The 22,886-nt window shown below is 37.8% G+C and overlaps 1 protein-coding gene across 1 annotated transcript; it reads left to right on the forward strand.

The window, feature by feature from the left end:
• Positions 1-355: 355 nt before the first annotated feature.
• Positions 356-21,467, forward strand: LOC116298830 (GREB1-like protein). Its single transcript, XM_031707396.2, has 19 exons — positions 356-485; positions 2,627-2,840; positions 5,466-5,645; positions 5,954-6,316; positions 7,356-7,454; positions 8,165-8,323; positions 9,184-10,713; positions 11,190-11,358; positions 11,531-11,785; positions 12,602-12,708; positions 13,216-13,333; positions 14,637-15,154; positions 16,247-16,312; positions 16,712-16,816; positions 17,057-17,211; positions 17,516-18,134; positions 18,535-18,704; positions 19,035-19,162; positions 19,403-21,467. Exons 2-19 carry the CDS (start codon positions 2,687-2,689, stop codon positions 20,331-20,333), a joined length of 5,826 nt encoding a protein of 1,941 aa, XP_031563256.1. The 5' UTR covers positions 356-485; positions 2,627-2,686; the 3' UTR covers positions 20,334-21,467.
• Positions 21,468-22,886: the final 1,419 nt, after the last annotated feature.

Raw genomic sequence — 22,886 nt, forward strand, 5'->3', positions numbered from 1 at the left:
CCTCTTTTTTTTTTTTTTTTTTCTGCTGAAGGTGCCTTTTGCCCTCAACACCCCCCCCCCCCCCCCCCCTCCTCCATCCCTGGACCCGCCCTTGATGCTAGGGCGTTCAGTCCAGACGGACGGATAGACTTTGTGCTACAAGTCTTCCACTCTTTTCCTCTCCCTGCCCATTGAATGATGGAAGGAGAATTTGGCGAGCGCGAAGCTCCCCGTCAGTAATAAAAGAGGAGTAAAAAAAAGAGGGGAGGAGGAGGACAGAGGACTTTTAGAAAGTCTAACGGACGGAAAAGGACGGACGGACGGACTTTGGGTCCAGTCCCTCCCTACTATTGTCTCCTGACATCGAGGCCATTTAGACTAGATCACATATATTCTCGTTTAACCAGTTTATGTACTGTGGGTGGACTTTCCAACAAGAAGTGAGAGGAAAGACGTCTAAAAACCGTCCTTTTTCAAAACAAAAGACTTTCATATTCATATCAAAGGTAAGATTACATCGTAAGCAGGGTTCCTTAACCCAACTACCTAGTTTTAGAGCTGAAAAGAGCCGAGGCTGATAAGATTTTACCTCCACTTTCCGGGTCGTCTTTTTGTCTCGACGCAAACCGTTTCTTGATGTTCTTTCGTGTGGTCGGGCGTTCCGGTCCTGTTACCATAGTCAGACCAACTAAAAGGGTTATCGCAAAAAATTCTAGTAAGTACAGAACCTATCATGAATTACAGTCAAAACGTCACACAGATTACGTTATGTATTGGTGGAGAGAGCATTTTTTTTACTTAGTTCGACGTTGTGGGTTCGATGGTCGTTCTTGGTGTTCGGTCTGACAGATGGGCTAAAAACTAGAGTCCATTTAGATCAAGTTATAAAGAATAATATTCCTAAATGACATGTGTTATAATTTAGTTCTCAACTTCCTAACAACACATTTTTGGTTCGGAAAATACGATTTTCTGGCAGTATAACCCTAACCCTAACCCTAAGGAGCCATATATGCCCTCTATTAAGCAAAGAAAAGCGAACGTGTCATCATATTGTCATCAGTTGGCTCTTTTCTCTACTTTGCTTCTTTTTCTGTTAATACCAGTAATTCCTATCCAAAATAAACTCCGATAGGAAAAAAGCATTTTTAGCTGATTTATCCAAGGCTGAGCAAGACATAATAAAGAAATCGAAGCGCAACTGTTCAACATGGCGGTGCTCACTTCAGTGGTCAATAAGGCAGCTGTGGTCGCCGAATACCTAACAAATACTTTCGGTAACACTAATTCATGAGAAATCATAGAAAACGGGGCCTTCCTATGGACCGCCAGTGGTATCACTATCTTTACTTACAGAAAATTCCTAAAAATTGAATTCGAAGACGAGAAGTTATGTGAATCCCCTTAACTCGAACCTCCACGGGGAATGAAAAAGGTTCGAGTTATCGGGGTGGGGAGGGGGGTGTTTTGGGCTATTTTTATTTTGTGCAGGAATTTTTTTACGCCTTATGGCTGTGCTGGAATTTTTTTTGGACATAATTTGGATTTTTTTCTGGCACTTTCTTATGCACCATTTTTTTTTCACTCTTTACAGCTGTGCTCAATTTTTAGGGGGGTTTTGCCCAACCCCCCCTCAAAAATGTAATGTTCTGTCCCTAATAACACAGAACTAACACACATGCGGTTTCAGTCACATTACAGTTTTGATGGTTTGACTTAACAAGCCTGAAGTCAAGTGCATACATGCCTGACTTAGGCGGCTAATTAGTAGCTTTCAACATAGTTAATCGATTGACTATGCTTTGAGTCTGCTTTGAAGTAACTATCAAATTCTACCGTCAATATAAAGACAATAAAAGTGCATGGTGCACACTCTAATGCAAATAGCTGTAAAGGAAGGGTTGGGAGACGGCATATATTTCTTAAGTCCCTATCTGAGAAGACTTGAAGGTCTAATTAATTTCAGATGCAATTACTAAGGCAGCACCTTCTCCCCAGTTATTTTAAGACCCCAAAGGTTGGTTCAACCAAGCTTCTAACCCTGCAAAATGGACCAACTCTCTTACTAATTGAGCTAACCACTAAGACAGGCTAATCTATAGATTGATTTCACATTACATCATCAGAAAAGTAAAATCTAAACTATTCATCACACAAAAGTGTTTTTTGAATATTTTGTTTATATCATCAAAAAAAGTCTTCACAAAATATTTTATGTATCTCTGATGCTTAGGCTTTTTATAATTGCGAGTCAATTTTTGTCACACAATGATGTAAGACATTTTTTAAAGTCAGTCAATAATGTGGCAAATAACTTATTCAATTTATGGACTTCTTGAATAATTAACAATTATTCGCTTAAGGCGAAATGAATATAAAAACCAAAGATAGAAAAATAGTAAAGTATATAACAGGAAAGCAAATAATTAGAAACCTATATAAAACAGAGTCCTCATGATTACAGTTTGTTTCTTCCAGACAATTATCAGGGTGGAACTGTTAGATCTATTGCTATGCGACAGCATGTTTATATTTGACAACATAATTGTCTTAAGAGTTAAAAAGTTCCCTTCCACAAGGATGGACGAGCATTTCTTTTTCTTCCTTTTATTCTTTTTTTATTTCTGTTTGTTTTTTCCATTTCTAGAAGTACAAAGATCCATAGTTTTACTGTTTGTGTGCCCCACACTAGGGATGGATTACAGTTATGGCAGATCAAAAATACACAAGCAAATTCCAAAAGAAATGGGATGCATCCATGATAAACAAAGCTCCAATTTATGGGCCGAGCCAATCATTTGACCCCAGGACAGTAACTGGGGAGAACAGTGAAACAAATCATGTTTCCTTGCATCAAGACAGTGAGTATAGTCATATAGTATGTACTTAATAATTGAAACAAGTATCAATCTATTTCTTTTATGATTGCCTAGTTCTTGAAGTCAGAGAGTAGAGCTTTATGATTGATCTCATCATGATACATCTATATTAATTTGCCACTTAACCAGTTTTTTTTAGCCAACATAATTATTCTTACCAGTCAAAATAAAGGTTTTTTTTGGATATTTGGGATAAGAATATGGTTGCCTTTTAAATGCTTGTCCCTTGCTCTCAACCACTGTACTTCAAATAAGGATATGCGTTCATTCTGGGTAGCATGCGTAACGTTCGTGGCTAACGCGTCGTCTTTCACCGCTGTGAGTCCAATGGGTCAGCACGCTATAACACTTATCGTGCCTAAATGAATACGTGCATAATAATATTATTATTATCGCTTCACTGATATGGTTTTTATTCATGGCTTCAAAAGTTTACTGAAATGGCTTTGAACAAGTTAGATTAGAATTTCTTATTAGAGCACACACTAGATTTTTTGATTTGCTAAAGTCACCATGTAATATGCAAATTTATGTGAGTTCACAGACAAGTGATCGGTTGTCAAGCAAAGATGGTGCACACCTATGGAGGGATTTCATTCTTTTCCAGAAGAAATACTGGAAAAATAGTTCCCAAACCTCAGTATTACGCAAAAATAAACTATGGTGCAATTTTGGGACGATTTGAGTGTAGTTCTAAAAATCACCCCAAAAAGCCACTTTAATATAGCGTTTTCATTTTAACCTCTTCAATATTTGAATTATCAATTTTCTCCTGTGCTTCAAGGGTTTTTCCCCAGTTTTCTGCCCTCCACAAAAATCAACTCCTACCTAAATTCCAATTGGAATCCAGTAAAAAAAGAGCCACTCTGTGGAATCCACTTTTTGCTCTCATTCACATTGCCCATTCATTCATCAGCTGCCATTTTTTACACAAGATAAGTCTGGCTTAGAGTCACTTCTAAAAAAATAAATCTTCCATTTAAATTCAAAGACATTTATGAAGTTGATACCTTATTAAAAAAAATTCACTTACCTCTAGAAAATATTGAAATTATTGCTTTTATTAATAAGTAGAAATTGTGCATTTTTTAATGGAAATATTAGAAATACCAATCATATTGTGCCCATACAGGGCCCGGTTATACGAAGCCTGGATAGCGCTATTCAAACGGATAAAACTTATCCAGTGGATAAATTTATTGGAAAACAGCATCAACTTATCCACTGAATAAGGATTTATCCACCAGATAGCTCTATCCAGGCTTCGTACAACTGGGCCCAGATATTTAAGTGGTTTACAGTTATGATAAACAACCAATATAAGGACTTCAGCTTTTTCCAGCTGTATTTAGCCAACGAAAATCACGTATGAACAACCATCTTCAATTATTCAATTAAAAATCGAATGTTTGTCTGGAATATATGATAGATAAAAATGAAAATTTGAATCTAGAATTAATTATTTGAAATCTTTGATTGAAGAATAGAATATTCATTGAATATTCATCTGTGTTTCTTGTCATATATTAGACTAGAACCTGCCTAGCAACAGCCACTTCCGGTTGTCACATACGGGACTTTATCTGTGACGTCAGACACGTTTGTTTTGGGGACTTTCAGAGTTAGTTTTGTCCGACTTGTAAAACCTATTCTGAATGAGCGTTCATTAAAAACCTTTCAAGACATAACATTTCTAATTTTTAAAATAATTTACAGTATCAATAAAAATTAATAGCTTTCCTCAGAAGTTCTCTGAATTCTGCTACAATATCTCTTCAAACTCCAACTAGATACTTTTCCAAATAAAGTTTCTGAGCTCTTTCAACAAAAGCTATCATTTTTTCTTCCCCCTTTGGGCATATTTTTAATAAACACAAATCCCCCACTATAATTGTTGCTGTGGAGAAGACTCTGAATAAAGCCAGCATATGGTGAAGTCAATTCGGCATGCAAACTTTAAGGCTGTCTGGCCCATAACAATTTTCAGACAGTTAACACATGATGTTTGTTGACTGTACTGTCATTTACAACCATTTATAAAGTGGCTGGTCTGGGTAGGTTAGCAATAGAAATAAGTAAGTTATCCTCAATAACAGTACATGTACATATAGAGGTACATGTTATTTACACCCCATGTCCTGGGATATGTCATAATTTCGGAACATTCTTGTGTCACTTGTCAGAATTTTCCCCCTTGCAGAGCCTCGCTGTCAGTGATTTGTTAGTTGCTTTTTGGTGGCTCTCATGTTACTATTTCAAGGCCATTATTATTATTATTAGGCAGATTAAGATTCCCATTTTTCCTTCCCGTAAACGGCAAACGTGACCACATTTTCATGGTTTTGCTACATTTACCTTTTGCAAACCTTCTCAACACATATTCACATATTCTTATGTTTATCTACTACTTGGAGATTTTTGCGATTCCCATTCACTAATTTTAAAGAATTTTTTAATGGTCAACTGACGTTTCACGTTTGCCGTAAACAAGAATCTTAAACTCTCTATTATTATCAGTATTATCAGTATTATTATAGCTATACCTATTCTTATTATTGTTATTTTTATCATTATTATTGATGTAACATAAAATTTGTTTAATCCTAGGTGCATTAACTGGAAGAGCACACATGTCCAAGCCTGGTGGGATTGTGACAAGGTCCAAGCATGCTTTGCATGAAACACCACCAGTAGATGATGACAATGTTCCTAGTAACAGGCGCAGCAATCGTGAACACACCACTAAGCATGTGGTGAATATATGCCATTCTGTTTGTACAGAACCAGGTATGAAAGAGGCGGTGTTTCCTTAACATTGAGGAAACCAAATTCTCAGCTAATAACAACACTTGAGAAGCAAATGTGAATTGTTTTTTGTCACCTGCAAATGCTTTAATAACATCAACTAAACACTACTTTAACACTACTAGTAATAATGTTAGATCTTGTCAAAAACCTACTAGCCAGGGTCAATATTTGCATGTCCAGTATTTTGTGACTTTAAAATAAATAGCAACAAGGGAAAACCATTCATTAGAAATACATGACTTTACTTTTGTTTCTAATGCTTCATTATTTGATTTTCTCTCGTTAAGGAAAATGTCAAGGTGGAGGAGAGCTTAGGCTGTCGGTTCTTGCAGAGCAAGCCTCAGTGATTGAAGCTCCTCCTTGTTTTGCTCTTGTTGGTTGCAAATCACCATTACTGCCTGGAATAATACTAGTTGCAGCTGTGGATAAACGCTATCTTCCTGATGAAGAAACAAGTACAACCATGCTTGGGTTCAGTGGGAACTGTATTGGCTGTGGTGCTAAAGGTTTTAGATATTTCACAGAGTTTTCTCAGCATATCAATCTTAGACTTGCTACTCAACCAAAAAAGCAAAAACATATGAAATACTACATTGTCAAAGACCACAATCATGGTCGACTACGGAAAGGAAATCAGATTCCTTGGAGAGGTACAGATAGCTTATTTCACATAATTTCAATAAATTCACGCTTGCCATTTAACAGTGGCTGAAATAGATCTGACCTTATTAACCCTTTCACTACTAGAGACTAAAAGGGTCCAACACAGACTCTTCCTGGAACATAATTAGGGTGTTTTTTGTTTCTCAATATCAAAATGAAAAACATATACTTAGTAGTCTATTGAGGCTTTATGACACACATCAAAGCAGTTTTTAGAATGCGATAGATTGATGATCCAAAAAACAATGGCCCATTGTAGGTATCAACACATAATAGACCCTTTTCCAGTTCAGGCTTAGCCTCAATTTTGTGAAGAATATTCACATGTTCCAGTCAAGGTTCCATCAAGTTTCAAAGTGTTTGTATTGTTGCAGTTGTGCATTCTTTACTTTACCGTTGGTATTTGCGAGTAATTATACATTGATTTGAGGCTAAGCCTGAGTAAATGAGTCTGTAATCAAGAAACACAGCTGGTAATTTGGAACTCAAAAAGGGTCTATTGTCCTATGGGATGGTATTTGAAAAGCAAAAATGTCTTTCCGCTGGCCGCTTTTGGCCAGTCTAGTAGTGAAAGGGTTAAATAATTCTGACGTACTGTAGACTAAAATAGGTTACCATGAGTGGTTTTAGACTGATTGCACATATCAGGAGTGCTAGTAACCACAATCACTTACATGGTAACCTATTTCAATTCCATTCCAATTTCATTTGCACTGACCATGAGTGCAAAGACATATATCTAGGTTATCGTAAGTGCAATTAAGAACCAATTCCACTTACCATCAGTGCAAATGAAATTTGATCCATTCGAAACAGTTTACCATAAATGTTATTTGTAATTTTTGCTGATGTCTGTCTGCTATGCAGTCACTGTTGTGTGACCTCACTAACAGCACATGTTTACTAGACTAGGCTACTTTGGGATGTTTGAGACAGCCAAATTCATAGTAAATAATGAATTCTTAACTTCCATGCCAAGATTGGCCATTTTTAAGTAATAATTCAAATGTTGCTGTTGTTGCACAGCTGAAGGGCGTAAGAGAAGCATGCCAATGTCTGGCTCCTTTGTTGCTCGAGTGGAAGACGACACACCTAATGCACAGTCAGCTGCAAGCATGGCTTCAGGTCAGTGTGACTTTGCAAGAGTGATTTTTATGAAAATATATCAGGATAATATACATCAAAATCAAAATATGGTGACCAAAACTATTGTTCTACACTGACTAGCCTCTCTTACATTATTGTTTCACACGAACATGAGGCTAGTCAGTCCAGGACAATATGTAGTTCAAATTGGTTGCCATATTTCAATTCAGTGTACATATGGTTGTTCGTTGTCTCTCTAACAATGACAATCTACACCCAGGCGTATTTATAAATAGATACTAGCAAATTGTTGGGGGAGCTAGAGGAACTAGTAAGATGGCAAGAAGCATCAACCAGCAAAAAAAAATTGTCATTTGACAAAACATCTTAAGATTAGTAATTCTGGCAAATTTGAACATGCTTCAATAGAATGAACCAGAATGAAAGGCTTTCAAAAGTGTCAACAATTTTACAAAGAATGTATGTTTAGGGAGGATGCGTGTCACTTGCCCATGTTGATGAAAAAAATTGCCCCAGTCTCTTGCTTATTAATTTTTTTATTATATATTATTTAAGTGGGTAATTCACTTTCCTTATAGACCAGGCTCTGTCTCTTGCAGTATTGGGAGTTTCCTGTTCATTGTACAGTCAGCTCGTGCATTTATTTGTAAACAAAACACTCACAAACTATCAGTTTCTAATCCCTAATTAATTCATTGCATATTAAAATTTCTATTGTTGATTTTCAGGGCCACCATTGCTGATCCACCCTGCACAAGCAGGACAAGGTAGCAATGCCATTGACAACTCACCCATCAATAACTATCAGTCCCAAATTTATAGTAGCCAGCCAGCAGCTAAAAAATATCGCTGGGAGAATGGATGTGATAATGAAGCAATTTATGTTGGTAAGTTTGTCAACCAAAGATGAAGATGCAAGCCAAACTTTTTGCAAATCATTTTCAAGTTTCTCACTTTAATGACACCCTAAAGCAACCTCTCCAATGCTTATGACCTGATCATGAGTCAACTGGTCATGCACCTAAGTTTAGTAAAGTTGATCAGCTTGTCAAAGGCTCAGTCAGTCAACTTGTATTTTGAAAACGACAAGTCATGAATAAATTGCAACATCAGACCTCACGAGTTGAGTCAAGTTAATCAACTCATCAAGCGCTTAGTCAACTTGTCTTTTTAAAAAGTCAAGTTGTGAATGGATTAAAGTATACTTTAAGTATGATAAGTTGTTAGTGACCTTGAAACAATGTAACTATGAAACAATGTATTCAAGGGGCTTAGGCATAACACTCTTGATAAGCGCTCTTGATGAACTTTATAAAACAATGCAATTACTATTATGTGTATATTCATGCGATATTTAATTATCATCAAGATTTATAGAACAATGCAATCACAGTGAAATATATTAGTTCAAGCGGTCTTGACAACAGTTATTAATGTTTACGACTTGACTTGTTGAAAAGACAGGTCGACTAAGTCTTTGACTAGATGATCAACTTGATCAACTTGACTATGCACATGACAAGTTGCCTCAGGTTGTGAGTATTGGATGCAACCTCTTGGCTGATTTGGGTCAGTTTTTTAGCCTTTCTTAGTAATACTACCTGACATTTTCATTCAGAGACTGTTGTCATATGTGCACTTAAAGTGGAACTGATAAAAAAACTTTTCCATGGCAGCCAATGCTCCTATTATCATTTATGAGACCTTTTTCTTTTATGAACCTGCTTCAAATTTATCTCCTTTTCAGAAAACGAAAATAGTCCTGTGTCCTCTGCAGCTCAAGATTCTTCTCGTGTAGAGCTTCCAAATAAGCCATGGTTGACCGCAGCTTGTGGAGTATGTCCAGTATTACTCCTCTGCCAGAATTCCATTCCAAATGTACCATGCAGTTTAAATGATATCATAGTCAGTGATTTGCTGGTAGGATGCTTTGATCCCCCTTTAGTGAGTGACCACAATCAGTTTGGCAATTTCACCGGTGCATATATTCCAGCTTCAGACCCATATTCACATCATAAGAGAGGTTCAACTGGTTCCAGGTACTTCCCATCCCCATCCCCATCCCCCAATGCCCTGACAACCCAAATGGCAATTCTACTCTTGATACAGCACTTGTCACAGTTTGATGAAGATGACAGGATCATGAGGGAAGAGGTTGAATCATTGCTACAAGATGGACAACTTGAACTGTCTGCAGGATATCAGCATTCCCATGCTCTGGCACAAAGCAATCTACTTACACATGTACAGTTACCAGTCTTGGCTAACCTAGCTGCGGTCTCATCCAAAGGCAGAGTCAAAGTTGTAACATCCCCTGTCTCTTTAGACAATGCCATTGTGAGAGGTCTAAAATTTATTATGGACATCATCAAACACAACCAAAACAAGTTTCCTAAAGTTCCCATGCCAGATTATATATTTATGCTTTCTACATCCCAGAAGAAAGCACCAGAGTTCTGCTTCCTCGTAAGTGGTATACACCAAGCAAGGTACCTGACAGAGGCAATGATAGGGCACCCTGTGGGCGCTAGGATAACAGATAACCTAGCCAAGCTGGAGCAGCTCTTTAGATTATCCAGTGATGCTCTGGAACAGATGGTCAGCAGTTATGAAGAAGCCATGGGCCATGCACAGCTTGTCTTCATTCCTTTTAATGGATTTGCAAGAATGAAGGTCACAGAAGAAGAGGCTTTAAAGATGGAACCAAAAGTTACAATGACTTCATTCCAGCACTATGGGCAAAAGACCAATGTAGTCTACTCTACACAAAATCAAATTGCAAAGCAGTTGGTTGCTCAAGTCTGTTCCATTGCAGAAAACTCTAATGCTTTGGATATCAATAAGTTTCTCAAGGTTGATTTGGTTGTTGTTGTGCCTCCCATTTCAACTCTTTTCAACCAAACCATCCAGAAACTTGCCAACTCAGGAATTCTTGCTGACCTTGACTTGGAAAAAGTCAAAGAATCATCTGGGTTTGAAGCATCTTTCAACTATGTTATAAAGCATGATGATAGTGATGCAACCCAAGAAAAACTTTCCAATTTCCTAAAGAAAGTCCAGACTCAGCCAAGCACACTATTTATCTTGATATTTGACCAAGCCCAGTTTTATTCCAGTCCTAGAGGTGTCCTGGACCTACCTTTCTACAAAGAATTCCTGGAAGCTCCTAATGTGATACCACTGTTTGTGACATCAGCTCCATATTTGTTCCAAACAAACTGCTCTTTTATTGACCCAGAGAATGAAGTTTACTGGACTGACTCCAAGTCTGATTCTGGTAAGCAGTGGTGTCCATAATGTTTGGGGGGATTCAAAAGTGGTGTATTTCTCCTTTGTTTTTTTTTTAATGTGTTGATTTGCTGTAATAAAGATAAAGAATAGATGAATTGTGATGGTGGTGGGCAATTATGAATATATATCATTTACTGGCCAGAAGGTCTGGAGAGGGATAAACTGTGCCCAAGGTCTTGAATATACGAACAGAGACCATTAGGCTGAGGCCCGCTTTCAAGACCAAGGGCACAGATTTTTCCTTTCTGGACAGTCTTTAGGCTGGAAAATGACTACTTATTTATTTTTTTCTAATTTACTTTTCCACTTAAATATCCATTTTCCCATGCACAAGCTTTGATCATGTAAGTCCTTACGTCAAGATATGAAAGGGATGTGGGCAGAGGCTCCCACAGGCTAACCGAACACACTATTTTTAGGGTAGTTTGATATGATGTAACATGGACCATCTTTTCCATCTAGATTCCGGATCTGTGAAATCCAGCTCGTTTGATGATGACCAGTACGTTGATGATCAGGATAGTATGTACTTTGGACTGAAGGAATATTGTGATTCTATTAAATGGACACATCAATTCCCTCTCTTCAGACAAGATGATGCCTTTGAGAGGATGGCCCTACGGACTACCAGGTTTGTTGAAGTACAAAGAAAAAAAATATTAAAGTGTAATGTGGTAGACTACCTGCAAATTTAATTTAATTTTAATTTTAATTTTAATTAGATTGTCAACCATAACAAATGTGCAATATATTTGGTTGAAGTTTGAAAAGAATGTTAGAAAAGGGTTTTTTTGTTTCAACAGGGTAACAGAAGATGTCAATGTGAGTGTTCTTCGTTGTTATCTTCTCATTCGCCATTACTGTGCAGCCATTATGTGGTCAGCAGGAATCAAGCCTGCAGAACCACATTGCACCTTGAAGACTATTCAAATTATCCGTGAGATTATAGAGTCTCCTGTCCATAATGCTGATGGCAGTGGATCCATGCTGGTTATCAGAATCCCATCATTAGAGCTGTCTGTTCTGGCATTTGATAGTCTGAAGAATGTGAGGGATAGGTAAGGGAAAAAACAACAGTTTATTCATATAATATTATAATACGCAAGTAGATATGAGGTTAGAATTTTCAAGAATATCGCATTTGCAGCACCAAGCCACTCATGATTCCCATAGTGCTTAGAATTTGACTAGAAATAATTATACTGCTGTTTTACATTAAAACAAGGAACCATTTACCCATTCATCATATATAGGGCAAAATTCAATGAAAAAAATCCATTGATCCTGAACTATCAAATCAAATGTAGTTATGGTTCAAACGAATTTTACTCAGAATTTAAACATAAAAGATCGAGTCAAAAACATGCATAAAACTAGATTACTACTAACAAAGTTCTTAATCTGAATCAGAATCCAAAGGAAAAGGCTGATTAAAGTGGCGTTTCGAGTGATTAAGTCCAGACCAAGATGATTGTGCTGAATTATTTCCAGCAATACTGTTCAAAATCACAGTGAAGTTGTACACATTTCAGATTATTTGAGTGGTCTTTTCGAGGCCCATTTACGTTAAACACTAATCCAGACACCTGTACAATTTCTAGTGTTCTCATTTTCATGTGAACTTTTCATTTTCCTTATGGTTTCTTTGCCTGCCAAATTATGCAAAACATGAAGCCATTTTGGTTTGCAAAAAAAAAGTTTACAGTTTGCAAGCGTTGCTAGGCGTCTCAACTACCAATCATACTCTAGTAATTCGGACCTGCAAATGTCGGAAAAAAAGCCCTCCTTCATTAGCCAATCAGCATTGAGTAATTTTGCCCTGTATGTGATTGTGTAGTGAGGTTTTTGATATTAATGTGCACATATCTTTGTAGACTTGGATTTCAACACAGATTTGCTGTTATACATGACAACGGTATGGGTGAACTGGAGATTGAAGATTACTTTCTCAAGAGACTCAGGTTTTGGAAAAAACAAAGAGGTGAGTTTGTAGACATTTGAGTTGAAAAACACATGGTGTGTGGCACTCCTGGTAGTATGTATGTTTTGGATAACTTTTATTCTTATTTTATCCTAAAATGCCTCTGTTTTCTGATTTTCTGAAAAGGGGAAAAAATCACAAAACGAATTTCTTATGATATGTGTGGTAAATGAGAGCCTCACCTCATGCTGCATCATCATCTGTGCAATAGGTTTCTGATTAGTTCATTATAATCTCGTTGTTAATAGCAGCTAGGCTAAGTGTCTACTGTACTACCCTACTACTATAGGCACATACCATTTCTATTGTATTCACATTCACTAAGGGCTTGAACTTGGCAGTAGTCAACTAGTCAAATACTAGTAATTTTTTCTGTATGGCTAGTGATCTGTAAGACCACATGGCTAGTGAAACCTTTCAGTTCATTACTAAACCACAAGACTACCAAAGAAAAAGATTTGTTTCAACTTTATGGTGTACTTGATGCATGTTATGTTATAATCCTAGGTCTCCTGGATGAAAAACTAATCAAGGACTGGCATCCCAAGTGCTATGAAGAACTCCTTGATTTACCCTGTATAATATTACTAAGTGGTAGGGAAAGAACTGGTGAGACTTTTCCAAGGTGAGCTGCTCCTATTGTCCTCTTGTTAATAATAGTTAATAACCTATTAAATATCATTATATGCTATTAAAAGATTCTGTATGCATGTGAAGTGACACAGGGTATGGTTTTATGAATTTATAATCTATTAGGTTTTGGATGTTGTATGACAGGGTGGGACAATTACAACAGAGCTAGGCTCCAAACTAGGTGAAACTAGAGATCCAATTGGAATTTAGAAGCTGATTTTAGGGAGGAAACTGGGAGAACCCAGGGAAAAACCCTCAATGCACAGGAAAGAACTCTTCTCCCTTACGACACTGAGCCTGAGAATCAAACCAGGAAGGCATTAGTGAGAGGTGACAGATTAGCAGTGCTAAACTGAGTACAACAGTGCTTCTCTAAAGAAGAAGATTACCCAGGCAGATTTTTTTTTGAATAAATAGTCTTCCTTAAGTTTGCTTAAGTTTGCTGTTAGGAAAATTTAAACATGCAAGTAATTCTTGATTCTATTAAAACCCTGCTATCAACTATCTTTGTCTGTAGAGAGCAACAAAGACAGCACCTTTTCAATTATTATTGTGTGAAACCTAATATTGGTTCTGCCAGGGAATAAACCAGTAGGCCTTCCCTTCATTGCATTGACACATTAGCCTTGCTTACATGACATCAGAATGTGGGTAGGCCTTTCCTACGCCAAACAGCAGTTAGGATCTGTTTCAAATTGCATTGACACATTATCTTGACTTGCTTACATGACGTCAGAACAGCAGAATATTTACTTTACATTTAGATGGACATTGCCTAAAGGCCAGAATGACTCATAATATATCATATTAATACATTTAATGCCCTGTTTATTATCACATGCATACAAAGTCTTCATTGTCAAATTATTTGTCTGTCATGTAGTTATTTGTCTATAATATGTGTTTCACAGAGTCTTCACAATACATCGCCAATAACAATAATAGTAACTCTGATTGTTTGACAAAAAGATATAATTTTTTAGATAAGGAATTTGTTGTTGTAGATATTTGTAAAGACCCGTGATAACACATATTGTTACACCATGATATACTAGTCCCCCACTTGTCATATATCTCAGTATTGTTGCAAGATATCTGTGCTCTAAGTTTATACACCTAGGAGCTGGTCGCCCTGCCCAGACCGAGCTGCTGTACTTTGGCTTAGGCTGATTAACCAGGATAGGTGCAGCGACTGTTGTTTAAAGTATTTTTGGCCTCCAAACGGTTGGTGAACAGAGCTGGTCTGAACTAACCAGGCTCTTGACTTCAGAACATAATGATGTGTCTTTTAATAGGTCCTTGAAGTATATCGACATTAGATTGATAGACCGTGGGTTTCTGTACCGATCATCCTTGGAGCTGGAGTTTAGTGCAATTGCATGTTACATCAGTACAGGGGCAGGGTCACGGAGTGCTGGAGTAGAGGGTGGCAGTGATGCAGTGTTGGGTGATGGAGAGGAGAACAAGGATGACTCTAGTACTAGCAGTGCTCCAGCCAAGACTAGTCACTACTCTTCTAACTATCCTTTACCTGTCATACTCGTCTCACGATCCACTTTCAAAGCATTTCAAACTGATTTTTATGGCTATCCCAAGCATCTTCTCCTACCGACTACACCTCAGACTCGCTGGACAGGTCATGGTCGGCCCCACCTTGTAACTTCCAATCCGGCAAACCAATCTCTGTATTATCGTAAATGGACTGAACCTAAACCAAGCAATCTTGTTGGAACTCGGTGCAGCTCTGTGAATAGCAGGACGGTGATTAACATGCGCAGTGCCAGTGGGATAGTTATTAGCCCGGACATCCCTGGTAAACACCATTATGTGCTGCCTTCAATTCAGCACTAGATTATAGACTAAGTCAATTGTGGCCCCTAGTATTATAAAGTATATATGCCTTGAAGGACAATAACTCATAGGCTCCCTGTCCATCACAATGGATCTTATGCCGTTAGAAAAAAATCATATCTGTTAAACTGTTGCATAACAAGTGTTGCTGCATTGCTATTCCTCTACGTGCCTGCAGTAAACATAACTGTCTTGTAGAATTGTGTTTGTTTTTATGTTGTGTGTAAAGTAATGTTGTGTTGTTGTTTAAAGTAGAAACATGTTAGGAGATGAGTCACGAGGGTGAAGTCACTAAATGTCCGTTTTTCAGTACTTTTGTGCTGGTCTCCAGCTGATCTGAGAGAAATGTCAGCCAATCAGAATCAAGAACATTTACAAAACTGAGGTGTCACTTTTCCTCATGAAATAACAGATTTCCAGGTCACCAAATGAAAATAACATTGCAAAATGCGCTTGATAACAGTGACACAATAATTAATGAGTTTTATATTTTTATTCCAATGGCGGGCATGTTTTTATTTTCCGCTGGTCAATTTTTGCAGGCTTCAGGACACCTCAATTTTGTGGTGATGTCATTACTACGTCACTCAAAATCAGCTGGCTAGCTTTAATTTATCAAAGGCATTGACTTGCCTCGTGACTGGTGTCCTTGACTAGTGTAGGGTGTCTTAGCATTTAGATGTTTGTACTTGTTTTTCAATATTAGCATGCAATTGGCTCAAGGATTGCAAGGAACCTTGTCAAAGTCCAGCCCTCCCCACCGACCCAGATCTTGCATTTTGTTACTTGTTACCTGATAAATACTTAAATGTGAAGATCTTTCAGTCTTCTCTTTTCTTATTCATTCATTTACTGTATTTTATTTTTGTTTCATATTGTTCTCATCCCTGCAGGGTTTAAAGGGTGGTGTTAGGGGAGGGGTTCCATAAGAACAGATTCTCATTCCTTAGTATGTTATTATAGATAAATAATGGTTAATAACGATAAACCCCTGTATTCTTACAGCCACAAACAGTGTTTTAATTATATAGAGTTTTCTGTTTGTTCTTATTAGATGTGATGGAAGAAGATGGCATGTCAGCCGTGGAAACCATGTGCGAAACACCAAGACAGCCTTCAGGTAAGTTGGCTGAAATGATAACTGATTCCTACTTTAAGTGTCATCAGTCAGGTTTTGGAGTATTACTTCTAAATAATCTCCAATCAATACAGAATGTTGCTGCTCGTCTCATAACTTCACACATTTCACCAATGCACCAGTTACCTGTTGCCGAGCACATCAAATTCAAGATTCTACCACTCACTTACCTGGTATCCATGCATTCACTTGAATGAGTGTAAAACATACCATGCCTTTATACTTCAAGACTGAAATAACTCTGGAAAGAGGATCGTCATTATTCAACAAAAGAGCCTTGGGATGAAAAAATTCAGTGCTAGTAATTTTCTAGAATCTGTATTATTCTTTTACACAGTGTATGTAAGAGTTTCTAATTGTTGTTATTTTGCATTGATAAAGTTGCTGGAAGCGAAACGGATGAGAATTGTGGAGAAGACAGCAAACCTAATAGTCCAATTACCAAGCCAAATGATGACCGCGAAACTACCAAAGCTAAAATTGCTAGTAAGTAATGCACTTCAAAAACAAAGGTTCTACAAGTACAGAGTGATTGAGATCTTGGGGATCTGACTGGTCTAAAAAAGTGACCATAAATTCATAAATTTATGAGGGAAGGTATAACTAAATTGCACTTAAATATCTTGAGACTTCTGTTAGGAATAAATGGATGAAGAGCAATGAAATGGAACCAATGTTAATTCCTTTTCATTTATTCATATTTATCTTAATCTTCTTCTTATTCAGATCACCAGCGAGCTGTACCTACAGCCCCTAGTTTGACATCAGAATCTGATAATGAAGCACCAGCTGCAGGAACTACAGATGATGAGAGTGACAGTGAGGCTACAGCCATCGGCAGATATCACCCAAGATCAATTTTGTTCAGTGGTCTTCCACAGGTAAGTATCTACCAACGGTTTGCCATCATTTATAGTCACTACTGTCAATGACAGTCAATGGTGCAAAACCAGCCATTTCTAAAGAAGTACATACGTTGATACCAGCATATTTTGTCCTGCATGGGCTATTGACCTATAAACCATTTGTGCTTCTGAATTGAAAACGCGAGCTAGCTGCCACTGTTTTGGTTATCAAAAACAGCACTTTACACCACAAGTAGAGGCTATAACTTATCCATTCAGTAAGCAGCATTGATGCTAGACCAATTGTTGGATTTGACTCAAATGTGATATTCTTATTTAGGTTGGCAAGACAGGAGCATATCTTCACTTTGCTAGACTCCTGCACAGAATGTTGATCAAGCAACAGAAAGTAGATGTGTACGATGAGTTTCCTGGACAGGTAGTTGACGATCCATCAGCCAAGAAAGCAGCTACAGAATCCACTTCCTCCAAACTACTTAACTTCGATACCATATCAAAACTTCCATTTAATTGTGAGCTGAAGGAGTATCAATATTCTAAAATCAGTTCTCTTTCGTTATTCCTGAACGAAAAACCAGATGGTAAGCATAAAGATAATGGCAAGTCCAAAGAGAGGTCCATTACACAGACTGTGACATCAGTACTGTTATCACCTTGGGTAGCACATGACATCTGCCACCACTGTGACAGCTGTAAACCATACCGCGATGGCATGGGACCTAACTCGTCACTCCACTACGACTACAAATTAAAATCCGGTGAGAAGTTACATTTTCTTATTCCACCTACTCGAATTAGTGACTTCTCGTTTACTGGTGATAAGCAACTTCACAGTCTGAAACTGCCCAAGGTGACGACTGTCAAGAAGGAGGGTGAGACTCTGAAACTGACTGTCAAAACTCCGGTTATGATGCCAAGCACTCGTCGATGTGAGACAGGTATATTCTTTTGTTTTTTTTTATTGTAGTTTTGACTCTAAGATTGACTTGACACAAGAAGTCTATACCATTCTGCAATTAGGAGGGGAGGGATGACCAAAAAGTATTTGTTGTGTGGGGGAAGGGGAGGAGAGCTACTAAAATGGTCCCTTGCCCTTTCTTGTTATGTACCTAAGATTTAGTCAAGACAGAAGAGAACTGATAATTTGAGTGCCTCGTGTTAGTCAATATAAATACTTGTTTTGCCCTGTCTTGCATGGATTACATAAAGTAACATGGGAAAGCTTTACATGAAGCATTTGACGTATCAGTGAAACTATCCCAACTTATCGTTGCTCTAAATATTTCTGGAATCCACTCAACATTTGATTTCTGTATTTTATCATGAAATTGATTTCAGGACTTCTCAACTTGTACCACGCTTTTGAAGGAGAGAGTCACACACTTGTTGTGTTCGTAAAATACAACGAAATGTCTGTGTATGCCAAGATGTGGCCTAACCATAGCATAGTGGGACTACCTAAGGACAGTGATCAGGAAGGTGTTGGGTCAGCAAGGTACTTCATCAAGGTGAGAGAATACTGAGACATAACTAATACATTGCACTCTAAACACCGGAAAAGGAAATACAGTTAAAACCTACATGAAAAAACACGTGATTTTCTGGGACAGGCTGGAATGCTTCTTTTATATATGATGCGTAGTACAGCCTCTGCAATCAGTGAAAAAGAAAGGATTGATAGTGCATTGTTGCAACGTGTGTCTGTGCTTATCAATAATAAGGCGGAAAGATCTTGCACATTAGTCCTAAGCACACCCGGACATACATGTTAACCAAGAGCTGCACAAATTGTCGAGAGCCCTGTTCTCACGTTTGTTAATTTTATTTTCTTTCTTTAGCAATTTGCCACCGAAAATTTCCTTGTGGAACGTGAGCGTCAAGGCGTTGATGGTAGTGGTATTGAAGATATCTGGCCTATGGTACTGATGATGGATGATTCCTGTGTCATGTGGCAAAACCTTCTCAAGTGAGTAGCCTGTCTGACAGCGATCCATACACAATAATATGAATTAGTCACAGCCATGTTGGATGACAACAACAATCCAATCTCTCATTCACTGTTCAGAATTCATTATAGTAAATCATTAATATATTATGCCATGCAGCATGGCTACCTTCCTTCACGTGATCATCTTTTCTTGACCAATGTCTGGGATCCCTTTGGTGATGTTCCGTATAACCAAACGTGTTTTTCTTTTACTTGCAGGGTTAAGACAAAGGACACAGAAGATGCACCTTTCAACCCCAATACATCATTGCTTAAGATATTAGACATCGTGGAATCCACTTGTGATATTCTTAAATATGGCGCCATAGGGTTTAGGCAGTTCAGCAGTAAAGATGCCCAATATGATCAGCCATGCTTTTCTCACTGCTGTCTTAACACAGCAGTCATTCTCAACGTAGCGATTTTACAGGACTTGCAGTACAGTCGTAACAGGTATTCCTGTGAAGACTTGAACTTCAGTCTCCTCCTGTACAGCCATGGTATTCCATCATGCAGGTTTGACTACCTGACGGTTGCTAAGAAACGAATTGAAGTAACATGTAAACCAACTGTCAAACTGTTGATGAACACCAGTGAAAACAGTAGTGTCCACAACTCTAAGCAAGCTGCAGTAGATGTGAATGATTACAGTAACTACGTGACTGCACCAGATAGCGAAGATACGCATTACTTCTCAGCACCTGCTGAGTACCTCCTTGAGAAATACCTGGTTGAAGCAGCAGCAAGGAAGCTCTTCCAGAGGGCAGCAGATAATCCACACCACCCTATTCTCGCTATTGATAACTACGTCAATCTAGGACCCAGGTTTACGGTGGAGTATGTAAACACCTTTCAGCTTCAACGAGATCCTAAGCCTGGAGCCAAGGGATTCGAGAAGAACAAGACAAAGTACGGTGGCCTTCTTCTGTTCTTCCCAGAACAAGCTGTAAGCAAAGAGCTACTGCAGCGCTTTGACTTCATAGATAATGCCCAGCTGTGTTTGGTGTGTCAGGATCGTAATACCCTGAGACAAGAAGTCGTAAGGCTGGACCTGGAAGAACACTGGAGATTTCGCCTGAGGGATGAGCTTCAAACAGTTAATGATCCTGATGAACCGTCACTCTTCATCCTCACTGGCAAGCACGACTGAAAATAACACCCTCCCTAGTCCACCATCTCCAGTCTGCTATTGTTTACTTTACAGATTGCTGATTTGACCTTCATAAGACAACAGCAACTAATCATACTTCTAGCAGTTGTAACGATTTTAATAGACCTCTCAAAATTCTTCAGAAATCATAACTAGAAGAATTCCTTTTTTGAAATGTTAGCTTTCTGATTTTGTTCATAATTCGTCTAGTATTCTAGTCGATGATTTCATATGACTCTGATAAACTCGAAGTACAAAAGGTTGTGTACCTTGTTTGCTACACAGTAACCAATCCAGTAGATGTCATTATTGTACTGAACCGTGACCGTGTCGTTAATTTTTCATTCAGGTGAAATGTGTTCTGTGTATCATATCCTCGAGCCGGCTTATTTATCCCATGCCCTTTTAACTCGTCTATGTAAATAATCCCTATATAATCTCTGATCGAATTCTTTCTAAAAAATATTTGACTTTAAGATTATATTTCTCGGGCTTCAACTTTTATGAAGAGAGAAAGATTTAAGAAAAACGTCTCTTTAGTAAGCAGTCTTAAGTATAGACAAGTATGTTTATTTACAAGTATGTTTATTATGATGTGTAGTGTATTTGTCACACAGTACCAATACAAGTTGGGCTGTATGCAGGCTATCAACTCGACAATTGATAGGTGTTGATTTAGTGAAACAGTTCAGTTATGCTTATTCTAGCTTAGTTTCATTTTAATGACTTTAAAAACCCGTGAAATAGATATTAGCCTAATATACATTAATAGACCCTAATTCCATTGTCTTCTTTTGTGTCAAGTTGGCTGTTACGCGTGGACAAGTATTTTTTTACTTCACGGGTTATTAAATGCATTCATTCTACTGCAATGAAGATCCAACATGTAGCCTATAATCCACGTCATTCTATAGTCACCATCTTCGGTACGGTTAGTTTTTTATTGATACTTTGTAAATAGGCATGCATTTAGATTACTTAAATAACGATGATAAAAGAATGTAAGATGTATATAAACCCTCTACTTTTTTAACTAATCGAATTTTAATCCTGAAAACTGGAAGAGAACTATACACTTAAACAAAATTAACAATTTGTATGTAATAATATAAGAAGTAAAGATGTACGATTAAACTCATTGTCTTCAGTGATCTATTTTACCACTCGGTTCCTTAGTCTCCCTCGCATCCGTTTTCGTTGCGTGACGACCGACACTAAAAGAGACTATCGGTTCCCCGGGTCTTAAGGTAATTCCCTTGAAAGAAATTTTGCCATTAACTTTGTCCTGAAACTTTGCATGGACATTAATTATGTTGTGGACATTTAAAAACTACAATAAAAAGATGGGGTTACCATTCTCGTTTTTACGCTAGATGCTCTCCAAATATGTCAATTTATGGGTTTTATAGTGAAATGCGGTAGCAACCGGAAGCTGTAATCAAGAACCTTTATTCACCGTTAAAAGTACTTTTATATAACAAAACGTACTTATAACTCGAAGTTTACTAGATAATCTATACTATTAAATCCATCAATGTTATTGGATGACTATGATTCTTGAACTATTAGTGGAAAATGCAGGTATGTGCGCCTCTACGAACGTCCAAAAACTGCAATGTCAACTATTCCCATCAAAATATTTCAAAATCTATCCAATAAACTTTCCTTCATATTTTGATATATAATGAGATGCAACTTTACTCGCATATGAGAGCCTGGCATGGCGGGGCTCCACTTCTGGCCAGACTCGTACCCAGTCGCTTCTCTTGTCCTATCGATCTCACGGTGCATCAAGGGAAGGAAGAAAGAGATAAGCGAAGTGACGTCACTTTTTCTCTCCTTCCCAAAAGCCATCGCGCGCGGGCATTAAAAAAGCGTGAGTGACGACTGGGTACGAGTCTGAGCTCTAGCATTGATGAGAGGCGAGCGCTTTTCACTGCTACGCCACCCGTGCTTTCCAATTCCTTCCCAAGATTTTGATATACATATATGTCTATAAAAAATAATAAGGGGTAGGATATCCCATAATTTTTGATATACTTTTGATATAATTGTATTTACACATTTCAATAAAGTTAGTCACCAGAAAAGCTATAAAGCTGAGACCGACACGACATTATGGGTAGATACATTTTACATGTTTTAACCGCTTGATAACTGTTGATGGATTTTAGATCTTTTACCAGTTACAAGTTCACCTCCTCTGAGCATCCTCAACTGCTGCAGTTTGTGTCAAAAGCTTTACTTGTTGAATATGAAATATTTCCCATGATTCTCAGCGTTCACAGCTTTCTAGGTTTTTGTTGAAATAAGTGTATACACTCAATAAGCCTGAAGCGAGATGACGTTTTACCCGCGTCTCTAGACCATAATCCTTTTCACACTGCTTTTGTTCTTTAATTATGACTATTGTTCCTGTATTCTCTAAGGAATCAAGAATTTTAACATGAAAGAATTTTAAAAACTATTATGGTATAGAGTCGGGGGTAAAGCGTCATCTCGCTTCAGGCTTATTTGGAAGAATCATTGTAAGGTTCAGAAACATAGAACATA

Source organism: Actinia tenebrosa, unplaced genomic scaffold, assembly GCF_029948245.1.
Source record: "Actinia tenebrosa isolate PJP-AT-01 unplaced genomic scaffold, QUT_ActTen_1.0 PGA_scaffold10__47_contigs__length_13832649, whole genome shotgun sequence".
NCBI classification, from domain to species: Eukaryota; Metazoa; Cnidaria; class Anthozoa; order Actiniaria; family Actiniidae; genus Actinia; species Actinia tenebrosa.